The sequence below is a fragment of the Microplitis mediator genome, chromosome 4, assembly GCF_029852145.1.
Source record: "Microplitis mediator isolate UGA2020A chromosome 4, iyMicMedi2.1, whole genome shotgun sequence".
Classification (NCBI taxonomy): Eukaryota; Metazoa; Arthropoda; class Insecta; order Hymenoptera; family Braconidae; genus Microplitis; species Microplitis mediator.
Window position 1 is genome coordinate 9,724,389 of NC_079972.1, and position 19,946 is coordinate 9,744,334.

General features: G+C 27.7%; 2 protein-coding genes across 6 annotated transcripts in view; both read right to left on the reverse strand.

The window, feature by feature from the left end:
• LOC130666554 (uncharacterized) overlaps window positions 1–291 on the reverse strand; it is a 255,052-nt gene extending 254,761 nt beyond the window's left edge. Inside the window, exon 1 of the mRNA XM_057467666.1 lies at window positions 10–291. The gene's annotated coding sequence lies outside the window, so the exon portion shown is untranslated. The remainder of the gene's footprint in view (window positions 1–9) is intronic.
• A 4,920-nt stretch (window positions 292–5,211) lies between these two features.
• Window positions 5,212–19,946, reverse strand: part of LOC130666941 (phosphatidylinositol 3-kinase regulatory subunit alpha) — a 73,904-nt gene continuing 59,169 nt past the window's right edge. For all 5 annotated transcript variants that reach the window (XM_057468284.1, XM_057468283.1, XM_057468282.1 and 2 more), the window contains one exon: window positions 5,212–19,335. In XM_057468284.1, coding sequence (XP_057324267.1) covers window positions 19,065–19,335 — 271 coding nt within the window. In that variant the 3' untranslated portion in view covers window positions 5,212–19,064. The remainder of the gene's footprint in view (window positions 19,336–19,946) is intronic.

Genomic DNA, 19,946 nt, shown 5'->3' on the forward strand with positions numbered 1-19,946 from the left:
ATCACTGACACAACTGAGCAATTAAAATTTCCCATAAAAAATACAGGATCCACGTGGCAAAGAACTTAGTGACTTACTGTAAGTAAGTGAATAAGAAAATAAGGAAATGCACTTTACAACTTTGAGTAGTAATTTAACGATATTTATATGAGATCAGACACGAGACAGAGCTGGAATAGCTCGCACGACGCGGCGTCTCGACGCCCAATGACTAGCACCGCGAATCTGAGTGCCAGATCGTAGTAGTACGCGCCGGCAGAGCGTGGCTCTCGTCCACCTTTTTACCCCTACCTGGCTACTACTACTGTATACCCTGCAATACTCATACCCATACCCATACCCATACCCATACCCATACCCATACCCATACCTGTATATATCGTTGCTCACCTTCTATACTATACATGCTGAGTTTACCTTCGCGCCTCTTTCCCCCACTACAATATTATTCTCATCCCCATCCCTTGATTTAGATCCCTCTTTTACGTTTCACCCTCTCTTGAAGCCACAGTCCTCAACCCCTAGTACAGTACACTAGTGTAGTAGAGCAGGTCGCAAGCGCCGTCGAGAAAACGTCGACTGTGGCCGCCGATTTCCGAGGCCCTACGAGCCTATCCGAGTTATACCGACCTGATAATTCTATACAGTTGTATATTTATATACATATATATGTATGAATCTATACGTACTGGTGTAATATATATAGAGCATAGATGAGCAGGTTGCCCGGTGGTAGGCCGCATCGCTGGCGTTCGTGTTCCTGACCTCGTTCCACAGTTTGTTAGGATCGGTGACAGAGCTCTGGTGCTCCAGTAGCACTCGCGCTGGTGGTGCCCGCGCCTGTGACGTTGCCCGGAGGGTTTCTCTTTGCTCCGCAGCTTCCAGCCCTCTTGATCGACTAGTCTATATACACAGCCACCGTGGGACTCGGCTTGTCCCCCGGGTACTCTTCGCACCTGGAAAACATCCACGTCATTCGTGATAATAATCGTAACTAATGCAACCGACTGCCAATAACGCTAATGTTTTTGCTACTGACGATTAAACGATAAGTCGATATGCTGATAAAAATAAAAAAAATTTGTTTTTTTTTTTTCAGCTTTACAGTGAGGAATTTTTTTTTAGTAAGAAAGAAAAAACATTGATGTGGATCTAGAGGTTTTGTTGCTATTCCGACTGGTGGAATTACTAAGGAGGGATTTAACAAAGCTGTGGAAAAAAAGTTTACTCACTGACACCTGCGGTTGGACGATTTAACAATGATACTCTTGTCTCTTATCTATCTTGTTTTTAGATTAATTTTTTTTTACTCTTTTTGAAAGTTATTCTAAAGAGTGTGAGAATAATCCGAACTTGCATGTACCTGAAGATCGGAACGTTTCACGCAACGAAAATGAAAAAAATTTATGTAATTTGACTGCTTAAAAGTGACTTAAGGGGTAATTGAAAGTGGCTACAATTTTCGGCTGACATACTCAACCCTATATGCGAAAAATTTCAAAAATCTAGTCATCCCTGAGATTTTTTTACTTTCCAATTTTTTTTTCATTCCCCGGCAAACGTTTCGATCTTCAGTTACATGGACGTGCTGATATAAATATATTATTTAATGACAAAAAATAAAATATGAGTATCGAATTATTCGGTACTTGACCTTGTTCATTAATACACATCATACTCTCAAAAGCGCACTTGTGAGCATTTTGGAGCTGTTTAAAATTTAAAAACCCCCTGGTAGCCTAATATAAAAAGGAGTACTACTTTTCTCATGCTCTTTATAGTACACGAGTACTCTCATACACGAATAACCGACGGAAATACTTTTGGCGTAGTGACGAAGTAAAGGCGGTTGGTCTTAAGTTCAAGCCAGTGAGGTGATAATTTAAGAGCCATAAATAACTTATTTTTTTTGCAAGATGCAAATCGTCATACGTATAATCGTTATCTCAACATATATACATCGATGTATAACCAGATCTTATTGATTGGACGTCTAAATTAATCCTCGCTCCATAGTTATTCAGCTGTATGAATAGGGGTGAGGAGTATCAGGTGCCCGAATCAGTAGTGTGGTGTAAAATAGTTGCAAAGGGGCTAAAGTTATACCGCTATCATATACAATCACCAAACTGTATCCCAAAAGTCACGATCCTCATGTCGTCTGAGGTCATGGTATGGAGGGAAGTGACAGCTACCAGCAGTATCTGCATAATGACTTGACTGCAGCCCTTTTACTCAGCGCGCAAGTCCAATATCTGAATGTGACCAACTATTAAATTTATGTTATACTTTTTATTTTTTTTCTTATTTACATCAACTGTCATAAAAATAATAATTTTAATCCATTAGATTATTTTTTAAAAATGGTAATAAAAATTCCACATGAAATATGAATAATAAATAAAATTTTAAATACATTTTTTAGTTTAAAAAATTTTTTTCTATGCGGTAACAATTTTTTTTATTACCGCAGCCCACAATAATACGTAATCTGGTTGTAAATTTTTTTATGGTAACGCGAAATGTTCTCTTAGAATTACCGCAACGGTGTCGTGGAGGTTTTAGCTTATGTGTTGAGAGTTTACCTCCTTTTACTTCTCTTACAATAATGACCTCATACCCATACTCATACTTTTACTCCCACCCCTACCCCTTCCCATTCCCTTTAGTCAACAACCAGCCGGTGCGATATAATATTATATTTTTTCAAACATTATGCGCATGTGTAATGCTAATGATATGTATATATATACATACGACCTTTTTGGTTATCCTTGCGCAAGTCAAAATTACATTTATATATTAAATTCAAAGAACGTGCGACTCACTACACACCAGTCGCAGCATGTCGAGCGACAAGGTTAGTCGTTGTATGAATTAATTATTACAAAACTGATCGACACTGTGTTATGCTATGCTGGCTCTACATGTACACTCAACTCATACCTGAATGTCTGAGTGAGTTCGATCAGTAGGTAAAGAAAAAAAAAATTCAAGGCGTTGGCAAAATTAAACAAAGTAATAAAATATAATGAGCGGTTATAGTTTCTCAGAAATAAGTATTATTAAGATTAAGGTAAATTGCTAATTATAATTAATGATGCTGTAAAAAATAATAGGTTTATTCTCGAAAAATTTGTTATTTTTACTTAGTCTTAAAAAATTTTTTTATTTAATCGATAACACAAAAAATTCTGTGTATTTTTATTTAAATAAATATGTTTAGATTTCTTGGTAAAGAATTTAATTATTAATTAGACGTGTTTAAGAAATTATTTACAGCAAGTTGATAAATCAAGTACTCGTTATTTATAAGTCTGACGTAAATGCACTTGTACCACTTAAGGGCGACTACTAGTGTGACCGCCCGAAAAAAAAAGATTTTTGGGAATTTTTTTAAAGAAAACTACTGCATGAAATGTTTTCATGATATATGTTTGAAGGATATATTTGGGGATATATAATAAATTCAAGATAAAATTTTTGGACCAAAAAATTCAAAATTCAGCGAATTATTCACGATCTCCCAAATGTGCCTGAAGATCGGAAAGTTTTTCGCGCAATGGAAATTAAAAAAATTCAGGTGATTTGACTGCTTAAAGATGATTTAAGGGGTAATTTGGGGTGGCTGCAATTTTCGGCTGACATTCTAGCACCTAAGCGAAACATTTCAGAAATCTAGATCCAGTAAATTTTTTACATTTCATGTCGTTTTTTTATTTTCGTTTCGCTAAAAACGTTCGGATCTTTAGGTACACATCTCCCAACGCTCCAAAACAAAGTCTCCCCACTGCTGTAGTGATAGTGACGTCACAGTGCAGGAAATCAAAAGAACCAAAGAGTTTATTAAACTAGAAGGTATTTTCTGTACCATGACCCTTGGGCCAAGAAAAAATTTCAAATTTCGCGCAAAAATTCGATGTTTAGTCTGCCAAAATTACATTTTTGATTCGTTCAGAAAACTGGAGGTTCATGGTACGTAAAAACATACATAAAAGAAGCTGCAATTCGAATCAAATTGATCGGATGATTTGTCTTCGAGTTGTAACTGCAGCAATTTTGAAAAATGTATTCTCGAAAACCGATAAGCGGCTGCTCTTCAGATTGCTGTAACTCAAAAAATCTATTCGAGATATGCACTAGAAATTTTAGTATCTTATTTTTGAAGGTATAGACTATCGATGCATGCAACAAAAAAGAAATTGGTTCTTTCAAAATTTCACACTAGTGGTCCCCTTTAAGGGGTAACGGTAACCGATTTTCAATTCAATTTAATTTACGGACAAACACTAGAACCCTAAAATAGAGAGTCTTTAGCGTTTTTTAAATCCTTAACAGAGGGCTAGAAATTTTGTATTTTCAAAAATTCTAATTCGTCTCCGAGAAAAATTGTTTTAAAATTCTCATTTACTCAACGAGTGCAACAGAGATAGTCCCGTTTATTTTTCTGAGTGTGAGAAAGAGGTCCGGTAGCGTATCCCCTTAAACGAAATGCTAATACCGTCTGATGATAAATATCTGTAACTACTTAAGGAGATTGCGCCTTTTAAATCAAGCAAAATCAGCGGTCGTGAATATCGAGTTTTGATGATTTTTTTTCATGTCTGATATACTCAGATAATTATTTTATAATTAACAACTAAAAGATTATTAATTTTCTGGCGCTGACCCATTTACGACCCTATAATTAGTTTAGATTTTCCAAACCCATAAATTTAGAAAATCGATACTCGAACTTCATTTTTACATTTTTTTCCCGCCAATTGGAGTAATTAAACTCATTATCAGACTCTCAAAATTTTTTGATCTATTGTTGCAATAACCGATATTTTGACCGATAATTTTTTTAGGGAAATGAAAAATTTGTTATTTAAAAATAATTTTGAATAAAAGATAAGCAACACGTACTCACATTTTTCTTTACGATTTAAAGAAAAAAGTTGCGGCTGTCTATATTCGTTTTCCAGATAAATGTTTCTAAAGATCGGAAAACACGTCGGTTTTGCATTTAAAGTGTAAATAGACTACCAGTACACCGTAAAATAATTTTTTTAACTTAGAAAAAAAATTGCAAACTTATGTAAGACAAATATTCTTGCCCAGAATAAAATTTCTTATAAAAATAAATTTTCAAATATTTTTATACGAAATTTGTCTCTTTATTTTTTGTAAGTGGATTGTCTGGAAGGTTAGTAATAAAAAAGACCAGTATTTATAATTAAAACATATTAATCATATGCAAATATAAATGGTTTTACAGATTGATTCCTACGAAATTAAATTTATAATACGACAATGGCCATTTTCGTTTTTTTATTTTATTTTTTAATCATTTTTACTTCCTTTGCGCAAACAAATGGACCAACACACACTCCAGAATTGAAGTAAACATTAACTGAATAATTATCAGCCCTGAAAAATTTTGAATAATTTCATTAAATTTTATTTTCTTTTGTCTAATAATTATTCAGTAAATGTCATAATTAATTCTATCATGAAGCACCGTTCGACATAAAATTTTTTTTTTGATAAAAAAAGCTCTCGATGAATTTTAGAGCAATAGGACGCAAAGCAGAAAATCACAAATTGCACTGTTTTACTTAATCATCATTTATCATTATCATTATTGTTATTATTATTCATTATTTTCTTTTATTAATAGTAGACAGAGAAGTGTTTTATTTTTTAAATACAATGATTATCAAATATAGAGCCTAAAGCTCAGGATAATACTGTACTTTCGGCCGGAAATTATATTTTTATTAATCATTGATATATTTTTAGTTTTAATTTTATGAAATTTGATAATAAATACGGCTATTGTTCATTTATTTTCAATCATCAGTCTCAAGACTGTTTGCATCGTCGAACGGTGTTTGTACACTGTAAAAAATTTCAGGTGTGAAAATGGTCCCCGGGGACGTAACGCGGTTCCATGGCACCGCCAAATTACCACGAATTCTTATAGAAGACTTTTTTTCAAAAATGGACTAATTCACACGTTTTTTTTTTTTTTCAAAATATTTGTTTTTAAATGCAACTTCCGGAAAAAAATACAAAAAAATTGAAGATATTAAAATCTATGAAATTTTTTTTCTTTTTTGAAAAACGTCGCATTTCTCTCAAAAACTAAGCGAGATATCGAAAAAGTTTATTCTTCATATTCAAAAAAGTCTTATTTCGTCAAGTTCTACAGGAATTCGCAGTCATTTAGCGGCGTCACAAAAACTGTAGAATTCCCCTTGACGCTGTCTGCTCGGTGTGAAATTTTTTCGGTGTAATATCAAGCGGTGTACTTTTAACACGGTATAAATGACTTCTTTGACACCGTTGGGTCAAATTTTATCTAAAATATTGTCTGATAATATAAACTGTAGTTAAAAATTGTCAAACAATACATAGACTGCAGCACTAGTACTTCATTATCATTATTGACGTAGATTTTTAAATAAAAATTGAATATTTAGTGTCGAAGAAATAGACTTGGAAATATAGGTCTTATACATTCACACCATTGGAAATGTAAACGTCCTAATTCACACTCTAAAATTCAACACCGTGCGTCGTGTAACTTTCACACCGTCAGTGAAAATTTGTGATCCTGGAGTTAGCAATTAACAATTTTCGGATTGTTTTTCAAAAATTAAAAAAAAGTAACTAAATGCACATGTAGAAAATTAAAAAAACTGTAGGTGAAATTTTCTGAAATATTTTTTTTATTATAATTTATTGTTTTAAAAAAAAATCCAAATCTTATTAGACGTCGGCTAATTTCAGTATCATAAAATTTTAACACCAAATCATTGACGTCACGTCGCGGACTCAAAATTTTTTACAGTGTAGACCTTAACTTTCACATTCATTAATAAATCGACCGTCAATCTTGTTCATATAAATCGTCATCATCATTATCATCATCATCACCATCATCATAATAGTGTTATTATTAATTATTAATAATAATCACGACGCAATCAAGCGTCTCTTATCAGTTGTACGTCTATAGATGTACATACAGATCTACATAAATGTAATAATGTCCAAAAAAATGTCAATACAATCAACATTTTATTATTTCTTACAATATGTAGTCAATACATACACGATATAATTTTTTTTTGTTTTCATTTATTTTTTTTTTTTATTTTTTATATTTTATTTATTTATTTTTTTCAATACCTATTATAGTAGTATATATATTTTACATGCATAAACAAAAGTTTTATCACAGTAGGACAGCGTACATTTTTATTTGTTTAATTATTTTTTTAAATTACCATATAATTGCATCGATAAATCCTACCTTATCATTATCATAATAATAATCATTTTCATTTCTCTATCCTCATTTACTTAAATCATTCTCACGCTCTCTAACTGTTTTCATCATGACTCCTCTTATTTAATCATAAACAATTTTGTTTCCCATTATTTATATTCATTAAGATTTTATTTTTAAAATCTTCGTCATATTTTATCCCACTCATATTTATTTTAAACCGCAATTAGCCCTGCAGCAGTCACTCAGACTTCAATTATCGATTCGTCAGTTTTTTTTTTATAGCTTATTATAAATAACCTTTTTTATTTTCATTGTTTAATATCTATTTTATAGAGATCAGTTTATTTTTATTTGTTGCTATTTACACTGTAAAAAATTCGCGGAGTGAATCCGGAGTTATCGCGGAGTGGATGATTTTTTAAATTATTTAATTCCCTCGAAGTGAATTTCACTCCGAAGGGGAGTTTCGTAAAACATTAATTATAAAAAAAATTACTAATTCATAGTAAGCTTAGGTCTTTGATATTTTTACATTTATATTGAGTACGGAAATAATTACGAGCTCCCTTTCCATAAATTCGCGCGAAATGATTTTTAAAAATTATAAGCAGCTGATAACAAAACGAACAAATATAATTCAGACTTACATCAACCATCCCAAGTCAAAAAGCAAATTCTAGTTTGGTCCTCAAAAGCCTCAATTTCTTTGATGTTTTATTTGCCGCTCAGAAAGTAACTCTACTTTGGTACTAAAAATCCTCAATAAGAACTATGAGGTCTAAATGCGAATAATTTATCAATTTAAAATTATAAGTAAGACCTCAAAATCCTCAATGAATGAACAGTTATATTTCGGACTTTGAAAAATATAAGATAGAAAGGGGAGGGGAGAGAATACGTCGAATGAGACTTTTGAGGTTCAAATGTGGATAAAATTATTCCTGTATGTTTTGAGTATTTTGAGGCTCTAATCCAGACTATGTTATACCAGTTTAGTCCTCAAAATGGTAAAATCTTAAAATTCTAAATTGATCCTCAAAAACCTCATTGAGAACTTTGAGACTTAAATACGAATTTGTTTTTTGACTTGGGACCCCACGAGATAACATTTCATATTGTACCGAAATATAAAATATTCTCGAAAAACTATGTCACTATAGCTACTCAATAATTTAATATTTTCACTATGTTTTATATATGAATCGTTTATTTGAGAAAACAAAATTTTTTAGGAAACACAAAAAACATTTCTTTGGAACAACTTGACATTAAAATAATAAATAAATAATTAAATACAATAATGTTAGCGTCTCTGAAAAAGACTCCAACAAGAAAAATTTAATTTTTTAACTGAAACTATTTAAAAAAATTATTTAAAGTTGATTGACTTATGGGGTTTCTCAACCAAACGGAAAGAAAGTTATAAAATCATTATTTTTTTAAATGTTTCCACTCAAATCATTTATTAGACTGATAAAATGAAGTATTAAACATGTATTTGAACTCTGAAACTCAGAAATTACAAAAAATTATAATTAATTTAAACATTTTAATTAGTCATATAACAGTCAACAATAAAACAACATTTGAAATTAATTTCCCAAAAAAGCGCGAATTTTAAATAAAAAAAAAAAAAAAATTATAATTCTGTGAAACTAAAACTGCATATGTTTACTTGAATCATTGACTTGTGGGGTTTCTCAATTAAATGAAATTGCTGTCACCCCGTTAATTTTTTTTTTAAACGCTGATTTGATGCATATTTTGATTGATTTCTATGGAGGGACATCCAAAGAACCCAAAAATGCAAAAAAACCCAATTTTGTAAAACACCTGACTTCTGGGGCTTCTCAAATAAACGATTCATATATGAAATTATAATTTAGTGAGTTACTAAAACATTTTATAAATTAAAAACATAATATTTTAAGTTTAATTATTAATATCTGAATGAATTATTTATAGAAATAATTATGTTTTTAATCAACAGCTGTTTCTATTAATTATAAATTTATTTGAGTATTAAAACTTCTGACGGAGTGAATGCGGATTTAAAAAAAATCCGCGTCACTCCGAAATCACTCCGCCCATGAAAAAATCCCTATTCACTCATCCTTATGCGAAGTGATTTTTTTAAAACTCCGGAACTCCGAGTAAAGTGAATTCGAATTAAAATATAATCCGCAATCACTCCGAATTTACTCCGTACTTTTTACAGTGTATATCATTATTATTATTATTATTTAAAAAAAATAATAACAATAATGATTATTGGTTCGACAATAAATCTAAGAGTAGAGATGCATTGACATTCTTTCGTAAACCACAAACTTGAAATTAATAATCGCAAACTAGATAGTTGGCTTATCGGTAAACATACATCACGTACTGGACAATTATTATTATCGCAGGTTTGTACAAGAGAATATTGATCACAATAATAAATCGATTAATCTCTTATTAATGATCAATATATTACCATACCCATGATAATTAATTGGTGTTACAATTTTAATAATTATTATTAGTAATTAATCCGTTAACTAGATTATTATTATATTAATATTATAATTATTATTGATTATTAATATTTGATCTTCAAGTCGTAACATAAAAAAAAAGTAAATTATTTCGGATGATACGTATTATAATTTTATGAATTACTATAATCTAATGTCACTAGTGATAACACTATAGTTTTATGAATTATTTGATTATCTGTGATCATGATCATATATTGTTATGTATATGCACGTTTGCTGCAAGGCTTACTCGTTTAAATATTTATTTTAATTAATAAGATACCGCACGAGTTTATTCAACAATCAATCGATCGATAAAGATGATCATCTTAGCCGTTCAAAATTACACGGAGAAAAATGGAGACAGAAAATGGACGATTTTTAATTATGCTGTCGACCAAAATTAAACAGGAAGTTGAGTCGTCAATAAATTATTATGCTCCGCTATAATTATTACTGTGACCCTCTAGAAATTTTTCATTTTCTACTATAATTATTCGTAACTTCAAATTATTCGAATCTTTTCGAATTTTTCATAACTTTTCAAATTATTCGACAATTTAAAAATTATCCGAGTTAATGATTTATTGCTCTCTAAATCTGAAACAGTGTATATACACTACTTTTTAGTGGTTTTCACTGTTTCAGATTTAGAGAGTGGTAACTCTACTCGATTTGAATCAAGAAAATTTTGGTCAGCTTTAAAATATTCAATTTTTATTCAATGGAAAGCTTAGTTTTTACAGTAACCAAAAACATTCGTGTCTAAGCTCAATTTACCTCAGATACTAATTTGGATTATTCGAAAAATTATACAATTTTAAGTCATTCAAAAGAAAATCTTTGAATTATTTGTGAATTTTCTATGTACCTGAAGATCGGAACGTTTTTCGCGCGACGAAAATTTAAAAAATGTATGTAATTTGACTGCCTAAAATTGACTTGCTGCAGTTTTTGGCTGACATTTTAGCACCCATGTGAAACATTTCGGAAATCTAGATCCAGTAGATTTTTTATTTTCCATTTCGTTTCGCGAAAAACATTCGGATCTTCAGGTACACAATTTTCTAATAATTCGAAAACTTACGAATTATTAGAAATTTCGAACTATCCCATTCGAAGTTCGAATCGATTCGCTACGAATAATTCATAAGTTCGAACTATTCGCACATCCCTACAATTTATCAATAAATATTAATGATACTAAAGTTAACCGACGTCTAATAATTTTTGAATTTTTTTTTCGAAACAACAAATTATAAAAAAAAAATATTTGAAAAAATTGCACCTATAATTTATTTCATTTTCTAGATGTGCATATTTTTTTTTTATTCGATTTGTTAAAAAAATCCAAAAATTTTTAATGGTCTTCTAACGTCAGGATCATTAAGTTTTAAGCCTAGAATATTTTTTTGTAGTGTAGCGTAATAATTTTTTGGAGACTCAATTTCCTGTTCAAAGTTCAATCGACAGCATAATAAAAATTCGTAAATATCTTAAGCCCATTTTTCTCCGCGTACCGTAATTGCAATCTGCTGTCATCAATTTTATTAATTATCCATGTTCATAGTCGACAATACGCTGTCTTTTATTCGATTATCTTAACAAAAACATTTAATTAATTTATTAATTATTTATATTTATACTTCGCCTCAACTCCGTACACCACAAGAATGCACAAGTGTTTTTTTTTGTTACCATCTATCACTTTTTAAAAAAATAATATAATATAAAATAAAATAAAAAAAAAAAAATTGCCTCCTTCCAATACTTAATCTCTCAGTCAATGTACAGTCACGTACATGTCGACTTACTCAAGCATCATATTTATCCACTACAATGCTTGACTTGTACAAAAAGCTAAGGCAACGTTTTATAATATTATTTTCCTCCGTCCGAAAAGACAATACGATCAATTTATTTAAATATTTATTAATATCATCACTGATGACAATTTATTTTACAAATTCATTCAAACTTTTTTTTATCTTACAAAAATTTATAAATCTATCGTAAATATATTTATTAGTTCAGTATAAATTTTTTACTTTGTGGAAAAATTTTATACTTTTTTTTTTAATTTTTTCAATTAAAATGGTCATTTATTTTTTATTATATTTTACATAATTTTTACAATTAAATTGGGAAAAGTCGAGTACTTTTACTGAATACTTAATGACATATTTTTTGTATTCATAATTAATTTTAGAAAAATTCATTGACTCAACTTAACAAAATGGCGCAGCTTTTATCATACGAGTAACGAAAATTTTTTTAATCCCATGAATTACAAAATGTTCTTAAATTTATAATAAATATAAATTTATATGATCCTAAAGTTGATGATTCTGAAGTTAGCAGTCAATTTAAAATTTTCGAATTTCATTTTTAACAATTTAATTTAAAAAAAAAAAGAAACTAAAAATATGCACATGTAGAAAATTAAAAAAACTATAGGTGCAATTATTTCAAATATTGTTTTTTTATAAATTATTGTTTTAAAAAAAAATCCAAAAATTATTAGACGTCGGCTAACTTTAGTATCATAGACTTCTGCTGATAATCTGCTGATCTTTTCATATTTATTATTATAAAAAATATCAAATCAAAGACTAAAAGTTTTTATATAATGGGTGTTTTTTTTTTTTAATTGTGATATTGTTAAAATTTGAATAAAATTTTTTTTTCGTATTTGAAAATATAATGCTCAAGTACTAAAAATTTTACGCGGTACTTTCATACTATTAATATATACAAGCAGTTTGAATTAATTGATAACAAAATATTTAAAAAAATTTTGATTTTCTCCCTTCAAAAATATAAATCGGTTTAAAAACTTTTAATTTCCAGCTTTTGATAAATTAATGAGTTAATTACAGACTGTCATTTAAAATATGAATTCATCAACAAATTATCTGGTCAAAAAAAAATGTAATTGTATACTTAGAAAAAAAAAATACTTTTATTAATAAATATTTATTGATTAAAAAACTCAATTTTTTGATAATTATCAAATACATTCTCGTCTCAATAATTCCTCGACAAAAATAAAAATATTCTATTCTTGAGCCGCAAAAATAAATATAAATTTTCATCACCAAATTTTTTGAAAAAATTAATTATCATATAAAAAAAATTTTATTCTGAGCAATTATATTTTTTCTTGGTACAATTTAGTGTTGGTTTAGAGTACATAAAATATTTACGATATATCTATTAATTTCTGTACGGATCTACTTTTTGAATTTGCCTCAATTTATTTCTTGTAATAAAAGTCATCAACAATTAGATTGTTCGATATCAAAAAATTTTTTTACTATTTTTGTATCAAGTGCCATTGGCATGAAAATTCGTTATTTATTAATAATCCACCCTGATATCAAAGTACCTTGAAAAAGGTCATCAGCTCCCGGAGGATTTTTTCCAATTTCTCTTACATCGCGTTTTTTTTTTTTTTTTTTTTATTTTAATTTTTTTTTTCACAATAGTTTTAATTAATAATCATCTAATGTAGATATTATACACAATGACAATGTCATTACTTATTATTTATATTTATATATTTATTTGTATTTTTATTTATATTTATATATATTTTTTTTATGACATAAAAGTTGAAATTAACTCAACGATCATGTCTGCGGAAATAATAACGATTATACACGTATATATTAATGATGGTTCATAAATATACAATAATATATATATATATTTATATATATATATTTTTTTTTGTTATAAAATTAAATGAAAAAAAAATAATAATCGATTAATAAAAATGGTCATCGAGATGAAAAATAGTCGCGTCATTTATAATATTTACATTATGATATTTAAGCCTTGGGCATGATTCAACTGTAGTCGATTGCACTAATTTTTCAATACTCTTTAAAAAAAAAAATTTCCCAATCCCTAGTGAGCGCTGTTTTTTTTTTTTTTTTAAATTCTATTTAGAATTTAAACGTTCGCGCTCGAAAACACTCGGGATGAATAACCGCGGGCAAAATTAGTTACCCGGCATGAGAAAAGTAATTTCGATAGTTGGTTCATACCAGAGCGATACATACGTATATATTATATATATTCATATGTATATACGTCTATGAAAAAGCATAAATTTTAATTTTTTTGAATATTCGACCGCGAGCAATAGATGAATCCCACATTCATTAATTTAGTTTTTTTTATCTATTGGAAATAGTAGATTACGTTTTATCTGTTACAACTCTTTTTAGTTTTATAATATGAGTACTTTTTATTACTATTATTATTAATATGTATAGTACTATTATTTAATATTTATATAGATGCATGAGTGGGTGTAACATGACATGAAAGTAAAAATTGATCGTTTGTCATGCAATTTAAATGTACTGGAGAATGTGGAAAGTGCTCGGTATCAGTCTCTACATATTCGATGAAAGTTTGTGACTGTCAATGCAGGCACGCGAACAATTATTTATTTATTTATCGTTTTTATTATCATCGATAATATTGACAATTCAATTAGTATTCAGAGCGGGACTTTGATATTTTAAATTCAAATATCTTTTAACTGTAAGTGAAACTATGAATTTTTATTTGAAATTATATGAGAAATTAATTATAACATTTAATAAGTGAAAAAAATTTTATCATGTACTCGGTGTCGGGATGTTATAATCTAATATTTACTGAGCATAAAAATTCTAATCTAAACGTTCTGTGATAACGAACTAAAATATTTTACAAAAAAATTCGCGTTACTTCTGCGGTGTCTCATATTTTTAAGTGTAAAAAAATTATATGATTTTTTAAAAAATAATCTATCCATTAGAAAATTAATTGGAAAAATTAGTAGGTCTACATCAATCAAAAAAATTATTAACGATAAAATTTTTTTTTTATCATTGCTTGTTAATTTTTTTAATACTTTGACTAAAATAAAATGTTAAAAACTATTTATTTTCAAAATTATTAAAAATATATTATAAAGTAAAAGACCCAGTACCTGATCAGGGTTCCATGACAACTGATCCCCGACAAGTAATCATACGATAATGGATCCTACAGACAACTGATCTCACTGACAAATTCATAAAATAATTAATTACTATGACATGAGTAATTAAAATTCACTGTTGTAAATAAAAATTGATAAATTATGTAAATTAGTTGATGAAAATCAATTGACGAGCAATCGTTGATGGGATCAATTTTTAGGGATCACTTGTCGTGGTATAAAATTTTTGGGATCAGTCGACGGCACACCCCTGATCAGGGAACTAGTACCCGATCAGTCATATATTTTTATATCTACATTTACTAAATTTTACTAAATATAGATATACAAATACATGAAGTGATCGCGGACTAGTTTCCTGATAAGATACTAGGTCTTTTATCAATACAAAAAAAATAATTGTATGAAATTGCAAGTAAATAAAAAACAATTTAAAAAAAACCTAAAAATTTTTTTTCATAATAAATAAGAACTTCTACATATATCAGAAAACTTTATCCAATTAAAAATAATTAAAATGAAATATAAAATTCCATTAAAAATTCTAATAAATTTAAATTTCCAAATTTATTTTTCACAAGAGTTAAAAAATTTAAAAAAATTTACAATTTAAATAAAAAAAATTATTCCCGAACCTGCAGATAGTCAATGACAATATGATTCTACGCGTCTAAATATATGTGTTATATTTATAAATAATTGAACGGTTAAATTTTCTTGAAAGTAAGTAAAAATATAGTATATATGTAAATATATATGTATATATATATAGAATTTTTTTGTTGCTTTTCATAAATTTTTTTTACAATTACTGAATATATATATACATATTAATATATATATATATTCTTTGTTGTTTACACAATAGGACGACGAGGTATGTGACATAATTATATGAAAACTCTCATCTATATTAAATATGAATATGTGTACATGTTAGCAAGGAAATAATTTTAATTTTTTATTATTTATTATTTTTTTTTTTTTTTTTTTTTTTTTTTTAATGTCGACTCTATTGCGACGTCGACAATTGAGATCATTACAAACCAGAATTCGGTATTATAATATTAATTAATGGAAGGATTTTTTCATTGTTGAAAAGCCCTTCGGCAAACTGCACAATTATAATCAAATTTTACATAATTACTTTCGTCTTACGTCCATTACTATTAATATTTAATATTACTATTATCATAATTATTATTAATAATTAATTATTAATATTATTATTGTTAATCTTTATAACTATTTTAGTTTGTTTTTAAAAAATCCATTAAATATTTTTAGTCGCTTATTATATTTTATTTATAATTATTTAATTTAATTATTTTTTGTTCATCACAAGAGCACCTTAAAGAGCCTCTGGTTATATTTTAAATATCACGAGTCCCGACACATTTGATATTCCATCTCTTAAAGCTTATCCAATGCGTGATTTAATCATTATCATTATCATTACTCATTAATTAATCAATCAATCAATCAATTAAAAATTATTGCAGAGGCAATAACGTTGTGCTCAAATTTATAAAAATCTATTTGAGAAAATAAAAAAAATATCTGATTGAGTTCAACGCCTACCGATGCCAGTTCGGCATAAAAAAATTTGTTCTCTTTTTTAAATTAATTATTATTTGGAATAATCTATCGACTTTACTTATTCTAGTATTAAATCAATTAATAAAACTCGTTAATTTTTTTACGTAGAAAAAATGAGCTAATTAATAACTACAATTTAAAAGATTATTAATATCTTTGATAATAATTTTACATATATTACAATTTTTCTGACCTTCCCAACTGACTTTTAATAAACATTTTATTTATAAATTCAATTTATTATCCGCTGTCATACTTTTTATTCATCCTCGTCGTCCCGCTGGCATCAAGACATAAACTCGTGTCGTTCTTCGATCAGTTCTTTAGATAACCATTCTCTAATTATTAAAACATTAACAAACAATATAACAAAACCCATTTATCAATTACAATTAAAAACAAATCCATTCATTCCATTTTTTTTTTTTTATAATCCATCTCCAGTGACTTTGGTAAAGTGAAAAATCAAGCGCACTTACATTTTTATTTTTTTTTTAAATATAATTTAGTATGAGAATTATTCGGTCTCAAAATAATTTTTTTTAAAAACATTCTCGTCACTGATACACTTGTGCGTTTACTGACCGCTCTGTAAACGAACAATTTCTCAGTAAAAAAATGTTTATTATATATTAATGTATGTGGACTTGATTATCACAAAGTTTGAGATCTTTTGTCGACAATACAACAAATATTGAGAATGATAATCATGACTTAGCGACGTTGAAGACACGAGTTTATAATTATTATAATAATAAATATTATTATTATTTAAATAAATGATTTTTTATTTGACAATAAAATTATATATCAAAATAAATATTTTTAACTCTCAAGCAAATTTAATAAATAAAAAAAATGACAATTTTTTCTAATTTAGAAAAATTAATAGTTAAAAATATTACAGTTACAAAGTAAAAAAATTTGTATAAAATTATATTCTAATCTGTAATATCAAAACTATTATAAAAATTATTTATTTAAAATTTACTGTCAAATTTAAAACGCTTGAGATTTTAAAAATATTAATTTAGAGTACAATAATCATGCCCGCGAACAGAAATAACACAAGGCATTAATTATTTAATGCGCTCATTATAATTTAATTACACACATGACATGACAATAAAAAAAACTTTTAAAAAAACTTCGAGGGCTTACGCACCCATAAATACATCGTCATTATTTCTCTTTCTCTCTCTACCTCTAACTCATACTGAGTGTGAATGTAGCAGACAGACAAATTAAAAATTGTTCATAAATCGAGTAAATAATTTTAAAAATTAAATTTAAAAAAAATGCGCATTTTAAAAATTTAAAAATTAATAAGTGCATTTTTTAAAATATTTTTTTAAAAATTATTTACTCTATTTATTTATAATTCGAAATTTGTCTGATGTCTGGTACATTGACACTCGTCTCATACTCATACTTATTTAATTTATTGTTTCTTTATTATTTTTATTTATTTAATTAATTATTTATAAATTGATTAAACTGTCTCCGGACAGCAGCTATCACGTAAAAAAATGTTATTATATAATTTAAACTCTGTTAGATATTTCTGATTGCTCAAATAAATGGATACAAAGATTTTTCTCGTAACTTTTAATTAACGAGATAGTCTCTATTCTCTAAACTTTCTTACTCTTCGATATTTGCGCGATTCTACTTATCAAATAAAATTACTAAATAAAAAAAATTTATTTTATTACTTTGTTTAATAAAAAAAAAACATTTTATTATTTATAGGGACAATTTATTATTATTTTTATAATCTTGTGCTCAACACAAGAATAATATAAATTGGGTTTATAGAGAGAGAGAAAATAAAAAGCTGAAAAATAATTAAGCAACAAAAAAAAACTCCTTAATTCGTCTTATCGATCCAAAATCACAGACAGTTATTCTACAAACCCTTTTGTTTTGCGTACTCGATCGGATGCGCAACTTAGGGCTGGCACAGCATTTATATTTATACGTATCAATTAATTAATCATTAATTGATTAATTAATTATTATTTATTATTTTTTATCGTAATAAATTAAATTATCCCCCTCGCAATCAATAGAAATTCGTTGTAACGATGGAGAAAATTCGATAGGATGACAATTAAAATTATTCATCTTCTCTATATCATTTTGTGTTTGTTAATTAACGCATTTAATTATTTAAATGTCTCAAGTTTTTAATTACTATTGTAATATATAAGTATTATCTTACTTATTATTGTTATTATTTGTTGTGATTTTGCTGTTAATTAAAGTTAATTAAAAGTATAGCGTCTAGTTTTAAATTGATAGTAATAAACTATTGGGAATTAAATATCGGAAAGACTATTATCAAGTGATTTCTTCATTAGCGGCAAGATAATAATAATTATTTACGAAATAAACTTTTATAGTATCTCATTATTACCTTTTTTATTTATTATTTATCTTCTCCACCAATTACTTTTCTCTTTATCAATCTCCGCAACCGTAATCACAAATCTCTGAGCATCACATATCTCACAACCATCATCCACACCTCGCGGACTCACAGCTATACACGTGATCAAGTTATTACTTTGATCAGTAATTATAAACTTTTTTTGTTTCTTTTTTATAAAATGTATTAATACATGATTTAAATCACGAGGAGCGTTGTTGATAACGATCAACCGCCCATACGCAGACTGTTTACCATATCTAATTGATTTTGATTTTGCGAAATTATTTGTTGAGGTTGCCGCTGATTTACGCTCGGTAAGGGCGCCAGTGCTGGGTACAGAAGTGTGGTGTTCAAACTTTCGTTGTGTTCCTCAAGCGAATTTTGCGCGTAATGCAGCACCAAATCTTTCAGCGTATTGTGAATATTGTACGGCTCTGCAAAACCGTATCCTCTTTCTGTTGCGTATATTATACAATGATTCACGGTACCATTACACCTGAAACAATGAATAAAATAATAGTCATAAGTCATACAACATTTAATTAATTAAATTTAAAATTATTTTATTTCTTATAGTCACTGTTTATATTTGTGTGCTTTAACGATATTGTACTTTACTCTTATTTTTAATTTTTTTATTTAATAACTAGCGATAACGGATTTTTATGGAGTATTCGGTTGCTTGCGCATCAAAAATTGAAAATTGACTAACGTCTAAGCTTATTTTTTCTATATTTATATATAATAGATGGGAATATCACCATTTTTTGCAATGACGATTACTATTATTATTATTTTTTTTTTTTTTCTTAATTAACTTACTAGAAAATATTTTTTTCAACTAAACAAATTATGATTTTGAAAAATGTCAATCGACTCATATTCGAGCGTCAATTATTCATGTACCTGAAGATCGGAACGTTTTGCGCGCAACGAAAATGAAAAAATTAATGTAATTCGACATGATCCTGAAATTAGCAGACATTTAACAATTTTTGAATTTTTGTTTTTCAACAAATCAATTGCAAAAAAATAAAATAAAAATATGCACATGTAGAAAATTTAAAAAACTACAGGTGCAATTTTTTCAAATTTTTTTTTTTTTAT